General features: G+C 40.8%; 2 protein-coding genes across 3 annotated transcripts; one reads left to right on the plus strand and one right to left on the minus strand.

The window, feature by feature from the left end:
* Positions 1 to 430: 430 nt before the first annotated feature.
* On the minus strand, positions 431 to 13,646 carry LOC103149731 (PH and SEC7 domain-containing protein 2). Of its 2 annotated transcripts, XM_007569049.2 has the most exons (16): positions 13,328 to 13,646; positions 10,567 to 11,159; positions 10,209 to 10,290; positions 9,562 to 10,075; positions 5,739 to 6,659; positions 4,440 to 4,520; positions 4,253 to 4,365; positions 4,104 to 4,162; positions 3,936 to 4,025; positions 3,801 to 3,844; positions 3,544 to 3,710; positions 2,563 to 2,633; positions 2,338 to 2,483; positions 2,080 to 2,224; positions 878 to 1,024; positions 431 to 798 (listed from the first exon to the last, which is right to left on the minus strand). In XM_007569049.2, exons 2-16 carry the CDS (start codon positions 11,032 to 11,034, stop codon positions 514 to 516), a joined length of 3,333 nt encoding a protein of 1,110 aa, XP_007569111.1. In that variant the 5' UTR covers positions 11,035 to 11,159; positions 13,328 to 13,646; the 3' UTR covers positions 431 to 513. The 2 variants fall into 2 exon arrangements, with proteins under 2 accessions (XP_007569111.1, XP_007569104.1); XM_007569042.2 differs by lacking the exon at positions 13,328 to 13,646 and having other exon boundaries at positions 10,567 to 11,608.
* A 1,501-nt stretch (positions 13,647 to 15,147) lies between these two features.
* LOC103149750 (zinc finger protein 771) lies at positions 15,148 to 18,171 on the plus strand. Its single transcript, XM_007569069.2, has 2 exons — positions 15,148 to 15,482; positions 16,546 to 18,171. The coding sequence occupies exons 1-2, from the start codon at positions 15,284 to 15,286 to the stop codon at positions 18,117 to 18,119; spliced, it is 1,773 nt and encodes a 590-aa protein (XP_007569131.1). The 5' UTR covers positions 15,148 to 15,283; the 3' UTR covers positions 18,120 to 18,171.
* The last annotated feature ends 1,156 nt before the right edge of the window (positions 18,172 to 19,327 follow it).

The following is a 19,327-nucleotide window of genomic DNA, read 5'->3' on the forward strand; positions in this document are numbered from 1 at the left end:
AGTCCTTCATTTAAACAAAGCATCTAAGAGAGAAATTCTTAGATGAGAAACAAATATTAAATCAACATTTTAACATTTTTGAATAGAACACGTAGAACTATATAAAAAAGTGCAATACGAAAATAAAACTACAGCAGTTCTTCCTGGGTCCATTTGTTTAGACATGTGCTGTTCTACAGCACCCTCTTGTGGTAAACATCAGTAAGACAGTTTGTGGCCTCACAAAACATTCACTTTGACCTAAAAGGAAAACATAAATGCTGGTACCACAATATTTCAGTTCATAAAAAGACTTGTACATTCAGACAAAACTAACCAAGTTCAATTTATGGAGATTATTAGTTGTCCATTTCGCATTTATGCGAAATGAACTAGACAAAAATAAAAATTTCCTGAGGGGGCTTTTTCATGGGTCTTTGGAAGATTTGTATTTTTTTTTTTTAATTTCACTAGCTGTAAAATCTCAGCGGAAACGCTCAAAAGTGCGTCTCTGGGCGCAACAATCGCTTCACGTCAGGCCTCCTTAAATCGAGGGACGATGGTCCGGCGATAAGTCCGTCTCTCGGAGATATTACGTTTGACTTTCACTATTGTCGGAGAGGCCACCTCAAGATCCAGGGAAGGACTAGAGTAAGACCGTTTCAGGCCCCCTTCATCATCGTCTTCATCCCCCATGCAGTCTCCGCAGGTAGCCTTGTCGAACAGTTTCAGGCCGGCGGTGGCCAATGCGTCGTCCTCAGTCTTCGGCACAGTCTTCCAGGCTTCCAGCACCTGGATGTAGGTCTCGTAGCGACACACCTGTGGTTGAACGACAAACACTGAGTAACCTGTAGAGCCTCATATACTCATGCTTAAGCTCGCCCAGCAGCTCCAGTACCTCGAACTGCAGGTACTCGGTTCTGACACGGTGTTCCTCCAGATCCCTGGTTTTAGCTTTTTTGCTGTCTGGCGGGTTCTCCTGCTGATGCAACAGGTCGGCTTTGAAGGAATCCAGTTTTCCTGCGTGACACTGCAGCTGACGCTCCTACATCAGGAAAATGACAGGAAAGAAGACAAAGGTTACATTTCTGGTCTCTAACCAGAACCAGAAGAAAGCAGTAAACTTAGATGTTTGTGGATGTATTCGTTTTTCAGATTGTGTGTGACAAACCAACACAAAGTAATGCAAAATTGTGAAGTGGAAGGAAGAAAATAAATGCAGAGAAGTATAGAATTATAACTATATAACCAATTTATAAATCCCATGTTTTGTGTCTGCGTTTGAATCCCGATGATTAAACATCTGTCACTATGTTAAAATGGCAGCTACAGTGCTTCTGTTCAAATCTGTGAACTGGTATTGTTTACAAACTGGTTTCATTTACTTTTGGAAAAAATTTACTTTTAGGAGTATTTTTGCTACATTGCACTTTTTACTTCTGCTTGAGTAATTTTATTATGAAATGTTGCCACTCTTGCTTGAGTAAAATTTCAGGATATTCTACCCACTGTGAGCCACTTTGATGAAAGAAGAACAAACTCACTTAAACCGAATATTCACCACACACAGAAACACACCTGCAGGTTTTTTTTTTTTTTTAAATACTGAGTGAAATTGATTTGGAAATTTTTTTATTTTGCCTGATTTTGTTATTTTATATTTAGTCCTGAAAATAGCAACATTTCCACAGAACTTCATATTTTGGTCTGCTTGATGATGCAATTTTTAAATATTACATGATTGTTTTTTTTTTATCTTGTACTGTAGTAGCTATTTTACCAAACACTTTTTTACTCTTACTTGTGTAATTTCTTGGACAGCTACTTTTTACTTTTACTTATGTAAAAAGATGTCAAAGTAGTCCTTCTCTACAGTTCTTTTGTACTCTACCAGCCACTGGCTTTGAATGTTTGACTTCTGCATCACATTGACTAAAATATATATATTTTTTACTGTTTCTTCAATTGATACAGAAAAGTCTGTTGCGACACAGGGTGAAAAATTACACAAGCACAATTATCAAAACATAAGGTCTTTTAAAACCAAGTTATAGCAATTGCAACTTATAACTTATTATCAAAGAAGACTGAAATGCATACCAGAGAGTGTGCAGACTTTGAGGCAGGAAGTATCGGCCTGAAGAACCTCCTCTGGGAGCCGACGGCGGCGGGGAACGGAGGAGACGAGTGAAGAGCGGAAACCAAGTTGATGCGGCAGATCCATGAATTCATCTCTGCTTTGGATCTGAGAGAAAAGCCACCAAACACTCCATTTGTCACCATCAGTCTCTTTAGAGGAAACCTGCGGCCTCGCACACAGACACAGACATCTCGCCCTGACGATTCTACGCGACTTACGACGCCTGGAAGAGAAAAACCCTCCAGTCGGCCGTCTGCAGGCGGAACACGTGCGGCTTCTTGGTGTAGTCGGCTGCCGGCTCGGCCAGGGAATGATGGACTCCCACCATGTCCTCGGTCACCGGATGTTCTTTGCGATAATCATGCTGACACACAACACAGACAACTCAGGATCGAGTAAAAGAGCTACATGGCGCTAGGAGAATTAGGAATGGAGTCACTCACCTTCTGTAAGTAAAGGGTCATTCCCTTCAGCTCTGCAAAGAAAGGTTTCCAGCCCCGTTTCCCCCAGGGAGCTGCCACAAAACAACAACATTCAGCAGATCTATAATGGCCAACGACTTGCATTGCTAACATACAGATTTTAATAAAACCTGTCAAGCAACTAAAATATGGCTTTGGCATTACTGTCATGCTCAAAAAGCACATGAAAGCTATTATTATTGATGAATAATGTAGTGAGCTTCTTCCGTAAGTGAATAAATATACATATCTTAATTTGAATTCAACAGCTACAGATTCAAAGTTATGTAATTGTTCATAATTAGTAGTGGTAGACCAGGGATGTCCAAATGAAGGTCCGTGGGTCATTTGTGGCTCTCAGAAGGATTTTATGTGGCCCACAAACACAACTCAAGGTCGGTTGTTTAGGGAAAGATTTTTTCTTGTACGAGGCCTTTCAAAAACAAATTGAAAAACGTGAAAATGTTAAATACAACTCAAAGAACTTGTATTTCAAAAGTCACGTTTTCTGCTTTCAGTTCAAATTTGTGCTAAATCCATAAACTTTGGCTCTAAGACACACTTTACACATCTTTTCATTCTGCGCTGCTGGGCGTAGAAGTAAAACTGGTCTCACTTGTACATAAGATATTGTATCTCAATGGGACAAATCATATAAATAAGGAGTAAATAATATTTAAAAAATAAAATAAATTGCAGTAAAAGTATGTTTGCATTATTTATTACTAATGTCGTCAATTATGTAGCTCTTTCTGCTCTGATGCCTAAACCTAAACATGGAACCGGTCTCTCGTCTAGGTCTGTTACAAGTGCCAATACCAGCCTTTAAAAATCATTTTTCTGTTTATACTAAAGCGTGAAACACCACATAATGTCCGTCTCAACACTGGTATCCTTCTGCTTTGTAAATTGTTGTGTCTAATGTGATGTAACGTAGGATATATGTGTGTCAGTCCCACTTACTGCGTTTTCCGTTGATGTCGGCATGCAGCTTCCTCTGCAGGAATCCCTGTTTGACCACCGTGGCCTTTTTGTCCTGAGGAACGTCCAGGAACGGGTTGGATTTGGAGCGCAGAGGAGCGTCATCTCCTGCACTTTCATCCACCAGGTTCTTCAGCTCCTCCTCATCCCTTTGCCACAGGATCAAGTGAAAACATGAATGAGGTCATGTGCTGGAATCACGGATCAGGAGATGCTTTTTTTTGGATGGTTTTACTTACACGGCCCACTCCAGCGGTTCACTCTTTATGGAGTTATAAAGACTCTACGATATAAATCCAAGGGAAAAGTTTCATCAGTTTTGATACACGCGTTTTACACTTTAGCTGGGAGAAGAAAAATGTAAATATTTTTACTTTCAGCAGCTCTTTGTTGAAGTTTCCTCCCTCGTTCATCCCATCCAGGTTGGTCACAAACTTAGATGAAGACATGGATTTTCCTACATTCTGTAAACAAACGTGCGATTGCTTAAAAGCCGAACAAATCAGCGTCAAAAACAAACTGTAGAGGCTGTTTGGTCTCACCTGTCCATGCAAATCAGTGTTGAGGAGCATCAAAGCGCAGGTCAGAGCCAACACGGGCCCTGAGGACATCCAGAAGAGACGGAAACAGATGTTAGACACGAATGAATCGCCGCAGCTGCGTCTTTAAGCGTGACGCATGTCTGTCTCACCGGGGGAGGAGTAGGAGTCGGGGTTGCACTGGTGGAAGCGGTTGGAGAAATGCTGCAGCACTCGCTCTCTCTCCTGGGTCTCCCCTATCAACACAACGACCTTCAGAAAAGATCTAGGGACGAGAGCGTGAAAAAGGATTAAAAAAGATAAATATATATATAAAAATATCGGTCTGTGGTATTTTACCTGAGGGCCTGATCCAGAGTTTGGCCAGTGAAGTCAAAGAATTTGAGGTATTCCTCTCCGACAGCATGACTGAAGACATTACTAAACACGGGAAAAATGTTATATATGAATATATTTTTTGACACAAATGTAAGATTAAAATGAACAAATCTTACGATTCTTCCAAAGACTCAGTTTCAAATTTCTAAACTATTTCAGATTCGAAGGTTTCGATTTTTGCAGCAATTTTTAAAACTTCACTACATTTGGTACAAAAAAAAAAGATATATTTTACACATTGTATTTTACACATAAAACATGATTAAATATTTTTTTCCAAAGAAACCTGAATTTAAGTTACAGATACAAAAATTACTTTTTGTTTTTGTTTGTCTGTATATCTAGATATACATATTTAAAACCAATAATCATGAATACAATGAGGATTTTATCCAAATGTCTTATTAGCTGTAGTAACACTCACCTCACCTTTCCAAGAAACTAAAATTATATCTGGTCTATTTTAATCTTATTTTTATAGTTTTAATTAGTTGACATTGTCTTTATAGTGTTAGTTATTCTACAAGCTCTTATTTATTCTCGGTCGTGTCTTTATTTTGATAAAAAGTCAACAATGAAAATAAAAAGCATCTCTATCCTTTAGTTGACATTGAAATTCCAATTAAAAAAACACCAAGTTTTTTTTTTATTTCTATTGGAAAGTCGTCTTGTCAAGAGGCCAAAAACATTTCTTTTAAATAAGTGTGCATTTTCATTTTGTCCTGTGCTCAAATAAAATCTGGAAACAATTCAAAAGCTCAGTTTTGCTATCTAGACTTGGAAAATTAGAAAATCACACTTCCAAATCCAGAGAGGAAAACTGAGCTTGTGAAACGTTTCCTGCACTTTCTGCCTAATGAATTTAACAGGCTAATTTACTTCTACTACCAGTCAAGACTGACATGTAAAAGCAAAACATAAAAGAGTCGAGTCGGTCATTTGATTGGTAACACTTTCATCTGAGCCAAATTAAAGAACAAATCAATACTTTGATTAAGTGAGAAAACATTGAGGTTTCTGCATGGCAGTAATCAGCATATTATGCAAACAAGATGTAAAGTTGAGAACCCTCTGAAAGCAGGAAGTTAAAACAATGGCTTTCATGTGTTGATCAGAAACATTTACACACTGTCTCTTGGTCATGATTAAACAATAAAACTAAGCTAATGTTACCTCATCGCAATAAAAACACTTTGATGCTTATGCAAACCTTTAAGCTGTTTATCGAATAATAATCAAAGTGTCTGAATGTGTGCTTACTCTTTGTCCAGATGTTTCACCACATCTGAGCGTTGGATGTTGTCCAGCTTAAAGAGTTGCTCAGCGAGTCGCCGGGCCTTCTCCCTGTCCACCTTATCCCCGTTGACGTAAGGCGCCACCGAATCCTCGTGTTTTCCTCCGTTAGACACGACTCCTGGTGGGCTCTCGCTGTCAGGAATCCCAGCGTCTTCAGTCTGGACCACCGTCTCAGCCTCTCGGCCCACGTGGTTGGACTCGACCTCCTCGTCCCGCGGCGCAGCCTCGCTGTCAGGCGACAGCTGTTCTGTCACTTCTGACTCGTTCGTCTTGTCTGAGGGTCCCGGCTGCTCAGACGAGCGGCGTGTTTGCTGTGGCAGCTCATTCGGCTCTGATGGATTGCCCGTGACTGCGGACTCCTTAGCTTCATCACAAGCCGTCTGCTCTGGTTGATCCTCTGGAGCTTCTGGTGGGGTTAACTGGTTTGGTGGTGCCATCTCTGGGGCCTGGTCCTGAAGCTGATCAGACTCTTCCGGATGCATCTGCTTGGGCTCCTCGCTCGTTTCGCCCGGCTCAGACTCTGACGCCGCTCTGTGTTGGTCACGCTCCTGCTGCTCTAAAGAGTTTGTCTCCACCAGATTTGCAGGGTCTTCCGTCCAATCTGATGAGTCTTCTGCGCTCTCCGGTTTTTCCGCCTTCTCTTCTGACACTTCCTCGTTCTTGTCCTCGGACTCTGACAGCTCAGGATCCACTTTCTCCTCCACTTCTTCACACATTTCTCCAGGCAGCACAGAGAGATCGTCGCCTAACTGAGCCGGTGTCTCTGCGTCCTTCTTGTCCTCTGAATGTCCACAGTCCTCTGGAAGCTCTTGTTGCTCTTTCGGCGTATCAGCAGGTGTGCTTGGTCCGGTGTTGTCAGTTTGCGGCACTTCTGCAGGCACTTCCCTAAAAGGCATCAAAGCAAACATGCATTGAGAATATATTTAAAATAGCCCAAAATTCTGCAAAGGTGTGTACATAAAAGAATTCAGAGGTCGGAAACGCTGGTGACTCAACACTGACATCTATTTAGAAAGGTCTGAATATAAAAAAGAGAAGGAAAAAAAAAAGTGTGTTAAACTGGAGGAAACACGAATGTGGCAGCCTAACTTTTAGAAACAGGATGTGATCAGTGTTCCTGTTAGAAACAGAAGGCCTCGACTGAAACTGTCATTAATTAATTTAAAGCTGGTTTCATTTATGGTGTCATCTTGCAGGTGGGTAACATACTCTCCCCCAACTTAAACCTGAAAAGAGGTCGCATTGAACTCTATGTTTTTTATGTAATCAAGGTATCATTTTTACAAACTAACATAGGAAAAAAACACGCAGTTCATCACTACACCATGTCATTAGTTCTTTGAGTCAAAATGCAGAAGTGGAGGGTGAAAATGCTCTTACTGCTTGTATAGGAATTCAGAGGGGAAGTAGCCGTCAGCTAATGGCAATTAAAAGCACAGGAAGAAAGTTTTCACCTCTGAAAGCAGTTTGCAGGTTTGAGATATTCAGGGGAGCGGTGGCAAAAAGCCGAGAGGGAAAGACATGAGTAATGACTCTAGAGGAGCTCTTTGGTTTTCCACTTAAAGTAACAATTAACCAGAATGAGACCCTCATGGTACGATAACCTTGAGTACAAACACCATAGTTTCACTGTATTCATACAAAAAATGTATAATATTCAGAAACAGCCACAAAAACAATTGTTTTAATTTAACGTCATTTTGATGCGACACAGAAAAACAAACATATAGAATAGATTTTTTGTGTGCCAATTTTGTAGTTTACTAGTGCTTAATGCAAAGAAGATTATACATTTTAGGTATTCTGCTCTTCAGAGAGGAATGCAAGTCTAAAAATCTTATATTATCTTGTTAATTAGGCTGGATATTTGCAAATGCACTCGGCTGCTTAGCAACCATGCTGAGCTGTACTTTAAAAACGGTGTTACTCGCCACTTTAGTTTTCATGTTTGATCCAAAAAGAGCAAAATATTTCAAAAAGCCCCTTTTTTTTCTTGTAAGCCAGGGGAAAATTTTTGCAGTCAGCTAACGTGCAGTGCACAGCAGCAGCATTGTGCTCTCTGAATCGCTAAACTGACTTTAGACCATATAAAAACATGTTTGAATATAAAATTTAAGGGAATCTGGAACCTTAAACCTTTTCAAGCCTTTGCTTAGTTTAACATCGATACACGGCAGATGCTTCATTTAAAGGTTTTCTAAAATAAGTTAAATAAAATAAATAAAAAGTGGGAAGACAATTCCCAATCCTGTGAGGAATAAAAGTTCACACCAAATACTAAAATTAAGCAATTTAATCTCCAACAAGTTACAAAATGAGATATTTAAGAGTACTAACTGGGAGTTCAACTCCAGTACAATGACTGAACAACTGACTTATTTTGAATCATCGCTGCGACATCTAAAAAAATTTAAATAAGTTTGTAAATTCACTTCTGATCAAACAACAAGACCTGAAGTCCTTTAGATCTGCACTCTTCGTAGCTCTGCCTGAACACTCTGCTGCTCACATCCTGACTAAAACCAGGAAGACAGAGCACATCGCTCCAGATCTAAAGCCACAGAATAGACTCTAGGATACTTTTGTTGGTTTATAAATGACTGAATACATTAAAGATCTGTTGTTGTTGTTGTTGTTGTTGTATCAGCCTTTCAGACCACTCTGGTCTTTTGGTTATGGAGCTGATAGCGAAAATTCAAGCTGGAAGACTCCGCCCCCTCCGTTTGCCCATCGGCGTCATGCTCATCTCCGACCTCAGCGCCGATCCTCACCCAGCGCATCAATCATCAATCAAGCTCTGCATAAAAGGATCCACACCCAAGCCGTCAGCCGGTTCCCAGCTGCGTTCAACCCACCACCGCCCCTTCTCCACCCTCATCCTTCGGCTCTCCAGGATAGCACCCTTTCCCGACCTCCACCACCAGTGTCGGGCCCCGGGGGAGAGCATCCCTAATCAGTTATCGGGAGGTTCATTGAGTTCACATCAAATCTCAGCTCAAATCAGCTACCGGGGGCCCGAGCACCAAAGAACTGTTACTCATTCCTGTCATTAAATCTTTTAATTGTTCCTTTTTCCTCCATCTGAGTCTTTCCAGATTGAACTGGTCTGCTCTGCATCCCCAGAACCAGAACCAAACATGGAGAAGCAGCAGTCAGTTTTAATGCTCCTCTAACCTGGAACAAACTTCCAGAAAACTGCAAAACAACCGAAACAAAGAGTTTCTATAAATCAAGGCTAAAAAATCCATCTGTGTAAAGCTGCCTGTGATTAACATTAACACCGTCGATTTAATCTGTATTCCTATTTTTCATTACTTTCCTTTATTATATCACTGTAATTTAAAATTTTCATTATGTAAAGCACTTGCACCGAATGTGCTACGCTAATAAACTTGCGTGAGAGTAGTCAAGTAATGGACTTGGATTGATTGCTAATTTTATTCTAGTTTACCAACATTTCTAAGAGCTTTACTGGAGTTTACCAGTTTTAAACATTATGTCAAAAGATCAGATCATGTGGTTGAAATAGAAATTGTGTCTCATATGTGGTAAGTTTATTTAAATACTAACATGTTGTAACAGAACCGCTCCTTATCTTTTAGAGAACGCTGACTCATTTAGCAGTCATGATGAACGACTAGATGTTCAATGTAACGAAGTTATTTTTATTTGATAAAATGCGTATTGGCATCTGTAATTAGCTTTGTTTTTTCTTGTTTTCTCTTTCTGCGCTGTAATTGAAAATGTCCTCTTCCCCTTTTTTTTTTTTTGAATGAACAATACTCACAGATAACTCAGAGAGCTGACAGTTTCTGCCTCCTCGCTTTCTTCCTCATTGGAAATGTCGGTCAAACTCTGCTGTTCCTCAACCTCGCTCACGTCCTCACGCTCTTCCTGGGTTTCAACACAACCTGCTGCAGCCGGTTCCTCCTCGTTGGAAGCATCGGTGAAGCTCTGCTCTTCTTGCCCCCCGCTCTCCTCCTCGGTCGCTTGTTCAGTCTCAAAACAATCTGCCGCAGACGGTTCCTCCTCGTCGGAAATGTTACTTAAGCTCTTCTCGTCTGGAACCTCGCTCCAGTCCTCCGTCGCTCCGTCAGTGTCAACACCGTTTGTCGAGGCCTGTTCTCCTTCCGAGTCTTCTTGCTCACTCAGCACAACCGTGACCTCTTGTTCCTTTTCGAGTTTCACATCTAAAAAAGTGTCCACGTCTTCTGATGAACATTGGCTCTTGTCAGGAGTTTCTAATAGGGCCTCATCTGACGTTACTGAGCTTCCATCGTCTTCCTCTGAGTATGAAATTCCTAGAAGATTTGGCAGAAGAGGTTAAATACGGTGAGAAAGGTAGGTCAAGGAGTGACACACGCTTCCTCCTAAAATTGAAACATAAATAATCTCCAACTAAAGCGAATGTAACGGAGCTGCTCTGATACATACCGGTGTTACTTTCAGGCTGCTCTGCTGCTGATTCTTCCTTTTCCTGTTTCGTTGGCTCGTTCTCATCTGCAGCATCACATGGCTGAAAATTGCAACACAGGCTGCTGAGCGCGAGCTTACAGAGAGAAACTTGTGATTCCCTCTGAGTTCATGGAGCTGAACAACACACATGCTCATTTACTCCCACATCAACCACAGAAACCCAAATTAGCAACAAAAACACAGGATGTAAACTCTTAAATCCAGTAAAATTAGGCTTAATGACATGATTCACTTTTAGATGTGGATTAAATTGTCAGTAAAGAGTAACAGAGGCAGGAAAGTGTCACGCCTCCTCTTTTTCTGACACATTTCATACCTTATAGTCATTTCCGGCACCCTCGGTAGCTGGGTGTAGAGGCCGTGCCTCAGCCTCATCTGGTTCCTCTTTGTCCTCCTGCTCGCAAGGCTCGGCAGTAACATCTTGAGGCTGATGGTGATGAGAGGAGGAAGTGCTGCTCAGACTCAGAGTCACGCCCTCGGAGTAAAGCTGATTGGCCAAGCTGCTGTCAGTCGTCTCCGCGGAGGAGATGGGCATGTCCCATCCCACACTGGCGAAGGAAAGAGAGGAGCTGGTGCAGGTGACGGCCTGCAGGGTCCAGAAAGTTTCCTCCGGCTGCTCTGCCTCTTCGGGAGAGGTGTGCGTCTCGCTTATCTCTGCCTCATCGCCAGACCCCGGCTCCCCGCGTTCTCCATTTGCGCTCTGATCCGCTGAGGCCTGCGAGTCACGCGGCAATTCTGCTTCTACAACATCCGGCAGAGAAGCACAGAGGTTCTCCTCCTCCATCGGCGCCTCGCAGGCAGTGAAGTTGCCAGCTTTTTGTCAAGTTTAGAGAGGGGTGACAAAGCTGTTTATTCACAAAACGTCCTCCCCTGCCGGATTAGGCCTGATGCTTTTACAAGGTGCCATCTCTGTTGGATTAAAAAAAAAAAAAAGAAAAGTAGAAAGATTTTAATTTGAACTCGGATGAAACAAATAATTTCCTCTAAATTTGAATCAACTGTGCAGCCAGTTGAATCGAATGGATGATCAAAAGCAAAAGCAAAACTGGTTAAGAAAATATATCCTAAGGAGGATTTAAATATTCGACAGACAAAAAGCATTCCCATCGCGCCCTCCAAAAGTGTTCATTACAATCACAAAGTTTATTGTAATTTGTGGGGATTTAATTAGTCATACTCTCCACAAACCTGGATTTTTGGGAAAGTGGGAAGAAGAAAAATACATAAAAAGCAAAGGAATAAATAAAAAAAGATACGTCATCCCACTGCCATTTTGCAATAATTCATGCAGAAGAAAGAGTTTGGGAGAAAACCAACGTGGATGTTTACCTTCCAACAGGACGATGACCGTAAACAGACAGACAGAGCTACTTTTGATTTTTGTAAAAATCAAAGTGTACCTATGGAGTAGAATGGCCCAGTCAAAGTTCAAACGAAAATCCAGCTAAAGATCTGTGGTAAGATTTCAAAATCAACCTTAAAACATACCATCCATCTAATCTGACTAAAATTTGGGTATTTAGAATCTTGCTCAACTTGTAAAGTAGTTGATACATATCACAAAACTACCCGCATCTCCAACTGTGATGACAGACGGATCCAAAACATGCTGCCTCAAGCGGAGGGTTGAGGAGTAGGAGTGGGAGAAAATGCATTCTTTTTTAGATGTTTTTATTGTAAAAAACAAAACTGAAAGAGGAGTATTCATATCCTTTCACTTCATAATCTTGCACTGCTTGATTTTGTTTTGTGGTTGTGACAAAACACGAAAAGGCTTGAAGAGGAATGAATGCCTCTGCGATCCTGAACATCATCATGTCTCCAGCTAATCTATTTTGTTTATACGTCTAAAGCCACTTTTAATTTGCCGCTTCTGCCAGCGTGCCGTGCAAGACACCTTGAAGTTAAGTGACACAAAAGCCCATTTTTACTTCCTGAGACCAAAAAAACAAGAAAGACAGCTGAGCTGAGCAAACGAGCAGCAGAAGGAAGCGGAGTGACGGGGTGTACGCTGTATGATGGACGGAGATTCGGTGGAGACGGGGTGGGGTTCTGGGGCTGCAGTTCAACCATTTTGTCCTCTGTTTATCATTTTATCACCACGCGCTGCGACACATGCAAGATGTCTGTCTGGTGAACTTGACTTCAGAGTGTGTTGTGAACACAAACACCGGCAGCGACCCGTAACGGGAAAACGTCAGATGTTATATATCAGATTTTTGATTTTCTATATAATCTCAGTTTAAAACACGATCTCCTTCTCTCTCGCTCGTTTTTAAAACGTTTCTGTCTTTCTTTTATTATTTCATTCATGTCATGTCAGCCAACATCCGGGACAGACCTTGACCACATTTCCTGTGTGGGTGCGAAGTTCTCAGTTCCTGTCAGAGTGCAACAAATGCAACAGGAGTTAACTACGATTAACAGAGAAGAATAGATCGAAATAAATTAGTTTGACGTGTAAAAATTAAAGTTTTTTTTTTTCAGTAACAAAGTAAATAAAAAAGAGCAGACTTTTTTTTTTTAAAAAATTGCAATGCATTGAGGTAAAACTGTAAACACAAAACATGACTGAAATGATTAAAAAAAGAAAGAATGTTTCACATTACAACAATTGTATCTTTGTGAATCATAAAAACACAATGAAACCCTTATCTGATTATGAAGCTTTCAATAGTGGAAATTTGACAGTTTTTGAAATAAAACACACAAGAATATGACAGGAAACACAAAGCCCAGATTCAACTCCACCTTGTCGACAGAGGTTAACAATTAAAAGTTTCACAGAATAGGAAGTTACTGCAGCACATCACCAGTTTAGGAAGTATGAAATTAAATATTGATGCCAGAGGGGGAAAAATGAAAAGAGGAACAACCTGTTAGAGGTAAAGTTAAAGTTGTGAAATTTGTAAATAACAATGAAGCATAATAGATCTTCTACAGCAGTTAAAAAAACAAAACAAAAAACTAGCAAGTCTGCATCAGTGAATATGATACATACAGACATAAGCTTGAGCGAGAATTAGAACAAGAACATCTCTGTGAGGAATTTATTAGACTGTAAAAGCATGACTTACCCCCTCCGGGTGCTTGAAAGCAACATCATATGATCAACCAGCTTGTGAGGTTTTAAGTCAAGACTTGTGGGAGGGAAAAGCACCGCCGTGTTGCTGCGGGTCTGCCGCTGTGCATTCACAGTCACCCTGAAGCAAACCAGTAACGCCAAAGTGACTGTGTTTGAACCTGCTCTGCTTAACAAACAAGCCACACATCTGCTCTCTTTAAGCCAAGAAAACCTTTAGTCTCTTACGCCACATAAAGTTAGATGTAAGTTCTGGTCCTCCGTCTCTGAGCTTCCTGTCCATATCTGGAGGTGTGTTACACTTTTTTTTTTTTTTCTGTTAGTCTCTAAGCAGCAAATAACAGGAAGGATGAAGGAAGAAAGACGAGAATGGTAACAAAGAGGAAGAAAAGCTGCTTTCTGATTGGCAGATGACTCAGAAGTTTGAAAGACACCTGAGAGGCCTCGCTGCACACGCCCATGGCCTTACAGGCATGCAGGCGCACAGATATGGGTCAGGTAAGGGGAGGGGCCAGCATTCATTCCTGCAAAACCAACCAGACAATGTGGCAAAACCAGACCTTACTCTGATTATTCTAGCATAAGTCATCGTCGCCTCATTTTCTAATTGGTATGTTGGCTTTAAAATTAAAGTCTGGGATGAATTCCTGACACTTTTAAAATCAGGTTTAGTTGGTACAATTTTTAAAATAAAAATTCCTTTTATATAAATGATGTATAATTAATAATAAATTACTTATTAAATAAGAAACACAATTTCTTAATTAATTAATCTTTTGCAACACAGCTGGAAAATTTGCTTTAACATACAAATGTAGTTTTTTTTTCTGTTTGTGTTTTGCATAAACTTTGCATAAGTGCATTTTGGAAAATTTATTCATATACATAGTAATTTCTATATAATTTCTACATATATAGCAACTTCTCCAGTGTGGGGGGTCAGTGCCCCGATGAGTTAGTAGTATTAAAGTGTACTTAAATATACTTGAATAAATTAGAATGTGGAATAGCAGTATATAAGTAGCACAATGGCGGTATAGATGAGACTGTACTTGTGGTAAACTTTAAATATTTTTCAATAAACTAAAATGTAAGTATACCTAATAGACCAGTAAGAGAATGAATGTACTTTTTGCATTATGCTTTTGTAAACTTAAAAGAAATCTCCTATAAATGTACTATATTCTAGCATACTACAAGTATGGTCAGCAGTACACTTGCTGTAGCTGTACTTTCAAGCGTAATTAATAAAATCTCCTTACTACTGTAGTACTGTTTGCCAAAGGAATGTATAAAACCTACAAGCCTTGTTTGCTTGAAAATATCCCCACTACTGAAAGTTGCATTGTTGATGCCACGATTGCTAGCTCGTATCTAAATCAGTTGTGAAGTATTTTTGTTTTTTTTTTTGCTTTGTTTTGTTTTTGGAACAAGTTTTGGCATTTAGCTTGATAAAAACCTAGTTTTTGAGTTTAAAGTACATTTAAAGAGCTGAAGCTCCGTTTCTAGGGTGTATGTGAGAGTTTTAAACTAACCTGGTTACATTAGCATTGCCGCTAAGTGACTTTCCAGCTAGCAACATGTTGTTTAAACGTCACAATTATATGCAAATGCTTTATATTGTGACCAATTATTAGCATGTGTGCTAATGATGACGTCCTTGCATGACCAGTATTTCAAGGTTCTGTTATTATTGAAACTGGTTTTTACTTTAGATAACGTGTAAAAACATATTTCTTGTTACTCCACAACAGCAGATGGCAGCATACGTACCTATGAGCTCTAAGAGAAATAAACCGCCGCCTCTTCTGAGAGGAGACAGAGTGCATTTCCTGTTATGTCTGTTCCGCACATACACAAACACACACACACACACACCGCTCCTGCACTTTTCCTGCTTCCCACCCGTCTGCGTCTGCTGGGGTATCTGCAGCCGCTTTAGTCAAAGACAATGGAGAAAACAAGCGAGTTAAAAATGTGCCTGGAGTCCTCACTGAACCGGATTTTTCAAGCGACGGTGAACGACATTCTGGACTCGGTGGAGCGGACCCTCTCTGAGTACCAGGGAGCCATCCAGACGATCCAGACCGAGAATGAAGGCCTGAAGCGGCTGCTGTTTGCACAGAGGAGCGCAGAGTCTGACCACACAGGTCCGCGGTTTGTTTATGACCTGTCTCTGGTGCCCTGCACTGCGAGGACTGTGCAATGTGCTTAAGTTTCTTCGTATTTTGATTCAGAAGTCTCATCTTCTTTAAGTTCATTCTGCACATTGCCGCAAACCCTTAAAGTTCCGTGTATTAATCACAGTTTGGGGAAATACATAAAAAGAATTGCAAATTCTTCCAAATGCTAATAAGCAATTGATTTCTCTATGAAAACAGCTCGACGTTTAACAATATCCTTCCATACTGTCTTAAAGTTATAAATATAAACTGTGAGGAAGTTGTATATTATTATCTCACATGGAACCGTTTTGACCAGAACAAACACTGTTTTCCCAAATTTCCCAAACAAATACTGATTTTCATCATATTCCCTCTCAGTAGCATGGTTATTAACCAGACATTATATTTAAAAAATAGTGACACTAATTTCTCTAAATATACTCCATCGACTCTATGCCTGGCAGAACATAAAAAAATGTTTTTGGTCATTAGAATATTTTCTGACCAAATAGGTTAGATTTATTTATGTATGTATGTTTAGGCAAATAATTAATTCTTCTGACTGCAGCTTTGAGCAGGTTTATGTTAGAAGCTATCCATGACTTACAAAGATTAGCACACCTCTGCTATAGTTGGAGGTTATGTTTTCTTATCTTTCTCCTTTTGAATAGCGACTAAAATAAATGGGCCTCTGTGACGTCCTATTTAAGTTTGAAATAGAAAAAATAAAGTGTGTAAGCAGGCTTCTTATGTTATAACATTGCTCGCATTAATTCACATTTCACCTTCTCATTAGATATTTTTTTTTAGATTCTACATATAATGCTGATCTCCCTAAATCAGATAAAACTTGAGCACTGAGATTATGTCAAACCTTTTAGTTTAGTAATGTCATGGAGATTTAATAAATTGGGACAGCCGCCCTCTAGTGGAGAAAAATACACGTACAACTCCACTGTGGGTTTTGCATCACGTCTGTGGGATTTTTACTCATAATTCATTCTACACGTTTACCGACCTGGTCATTGTTTTCATTTCACTTTTTCAGATGGATGTGAGGAGGATTCTGCCTCCGACTGGAACAGTCGTCCTTCTACCTCCACCCACACCAAGTTTAAGGTGTCCATCTGCAGCAGTGACAAGAAAGGCTTAAGGAAGAGACATAAGAGCAACCTAAAGGACAGATCATTCTCTGTTCCATTTTTTCAGCAGACAGATCAAATAGAAGAACAGTCATCTGTTGACAAGTCCGTAGGAATCTCAGTTCCTGTGAAAACAGAGCCTGATTTGGAAGAAAGTGGTGCTGTCGACCTCTCCCGGCCTTCTCTGAATCAGACGGCAAAGCTGGTAAAGAATGAGGCCTCAGACGTTTTCGGTGATTCATTCACAGATGAGGAACAGCTGCATCCTTCAAGCCCTGACCATAGAGGCAGTGAGTGTGGCGTTAAAGTCACAGTTGTTTCCGGTTGCTACACACAGGAGGGACATTTCATCAAGGTTGAGAAAGAGGAGGACGCTAACGGTGAAAGTTTGACTCACCCAGAGTTGAAGTACGAACTGAAATATCAGGAATCAGAGTCGGACCAGAGATGGATGGAGGGAACGCGCATCCAAGAAACGGAGCAAGAAGAAATAAGTTTGGAGCAAAGCGATTCACCCGTTGTTGCTGAAGACGAGACCCAAGAACAAAGCGTCAACCTTTTACACTGCCCAACCTGTCTGAAGACATTCAGCGAAGCAGCTTTGCTCAATCTTCACGTCGAAGCTCACAGCAGCAATAGTAAAGTTCACAGCTGCGACCTTTGTGGGAAACACTACAAGCGTGCCGACCTCCTCTTATCCCACCGGCGCATTCACACAGGAGAAAGACCGTACGGCTGCAACGTCTGCAGCAAGACCTACGCCCACCCCAGCCAGCTCAGGGTGCACAGGAGGATCCACACCGGTGAGAAGCCCTACGCCTGCTCGTACTGCGAGAAGCGCTTCAACGAGAACACCCAGCTCAAGGTCCACCTGAGGACTCACACCGGGGAGAAGCCGTACGGGTGCCGGCAGTGCGGCAAAACGTTCCGAAACGTCGGAAACCTGCGGATGCACGAGAGGATCCACACGGGCGAGCGACCCTACGGCTGCGCCCAGTGCTGCAAGAGGTTCAACAGCCTCGGCGACCTCAAAACACATTACAGGAGCCACACGGGGGAGAGGCCGTACAGCTGCGAGCTGTGCAGAAAGACCTTCAGTCAGACCGGACACCTCAAGATCCACATGCGGATGCACACAGGAGAACGGCCGTACGGCTGCGACGAGTGCGGCAAGAAATTCACGGTGGCCAGCAGCCTGAAGCTGCACCAGAAGACCCACACGGGGGAGAAGGAGTACAGCTGCGCGTCCTGCGGGAAAAGCTTCAGGAGGTCCTGTCATCTGAGGAGACACGAGCTGGTGCACACAAAGGAGAAGCTTTTCTGCTGCGGTCAGTGCGGGAAGGCCTACGCCGATAATTCCAGCTTGAGGAAGCACCTCAAGATTCACGCGTCGCAGGAGCACACCCTGCAGAGCGCAGGAAGTACGAGTGAGGCTGGAGTCTCTGTGTCTGGGACACTTCAAGATGTGACAGAAACTTAAACCAGTTGGCCTAGAAGAACAGCGGCACATCAGGGTCACTGAAGAGAGAGAAGAAAAAGGGAATAAATTCTCCCCCCCAAAAAAATTCTTGAGATTTTTCTCAGAAAAATTCTAGAAAAAAACTTGTTCAAAATTTGCCAGAAAAAAATATTCTAAAATGTTCTAGAAAAAAAAAATTTTTACAATTTGTGAGTTTCAAAAGTCAACAATTTTTGACCTTTGGAAATCTCTTTGTTTTTTCTAGAAAATTTCTGATATTAATCTAAAATTTCTGAGTTTTTTTTGGCAGAAATTTCCTCCCTTTTTTTTTTTTTTTTTTACAATTGCCCTAATACGCAGTTGTGTAAAAGTCTGTGAATAACACAGAAACAGGAAAGGATTCACTCCTGAAGAGTTAGCTGTAAATCAGTTTGAGTGTTTGGCATATTTTACTACGTTATTTACAAAAGCTGCTCCCTTTCTTTGTCTTTCCTGTTGTAGCACCACCAAAAGAAACCTTTTAAAAATGGTGATTTTGTTATTAAATCTTCAAAGCATTAAATCAAAGAAATGACTGAATGCTTTTTTTTTTTTTACATATTTACACCTCTGATGTAAGTGACTTGATTATAAGCTGTGTGGCTTCATACAATAAGATTGTAAGAGTAGACTTGTTTAATGATGTTGTCAGCTTTTATGAAAATGTTTAATATTCGTCTTCGTATCTGTGCCAAATTCTGTTGATTTCAGTAAATGTTGAGCTGCTGGAAGATGTTTTTATTGTCTCTGCTGTGATACCAGAAACAGTGATCTGCTCTGGGAATGAGAGGGCTTTTGTTTGTTGTAGTAAATGTACAATTACATAATGTAGCATGATGTATTAAATCTGAAAGCTGTCATTGTGATTTTTGTCTCATTTAAATATATTAGTCAAAAGGTTGTTGTTTTTTTGTCTCATTTCCTTTTTTTAAATTATAGTGTGAAAATTTTGTACACACCTAATATTTATTAGAGGTTTATAAGAATGAGAAGCATGCCAGGACCAAATGTTGGAGTATCAAAAACCTAATTCTAATGCTCCCCTAGTGGGGAAAAAATGCTGATGAAAAAAAGGTAATAGTTATGCATGTGGCTTGTGCAACATCAAATTAATATGCTGCAGAAGTATTGCTAAGATTTTTCAGGAACAGAATCAAAACGTCATCAAATTTGTCCCGTCAGAATACAAC

The sequence above is a fragment of the Poecilia formosa genome, unplaced genomic scaffold (assembly GCF_000485575.1).
Source record: "Poecilia formosa unplaced genomic scaffold, Poecilia_formosa-5.1.2 Scaffold6, whole genome shotgun sequence".
Lineage (NCBI taxonomy): Eukaryota > Metazoa > Chordata > Actinopteri > Cyprinodontiformes > Poeciliidae > Poecilia > Poecilia formosa.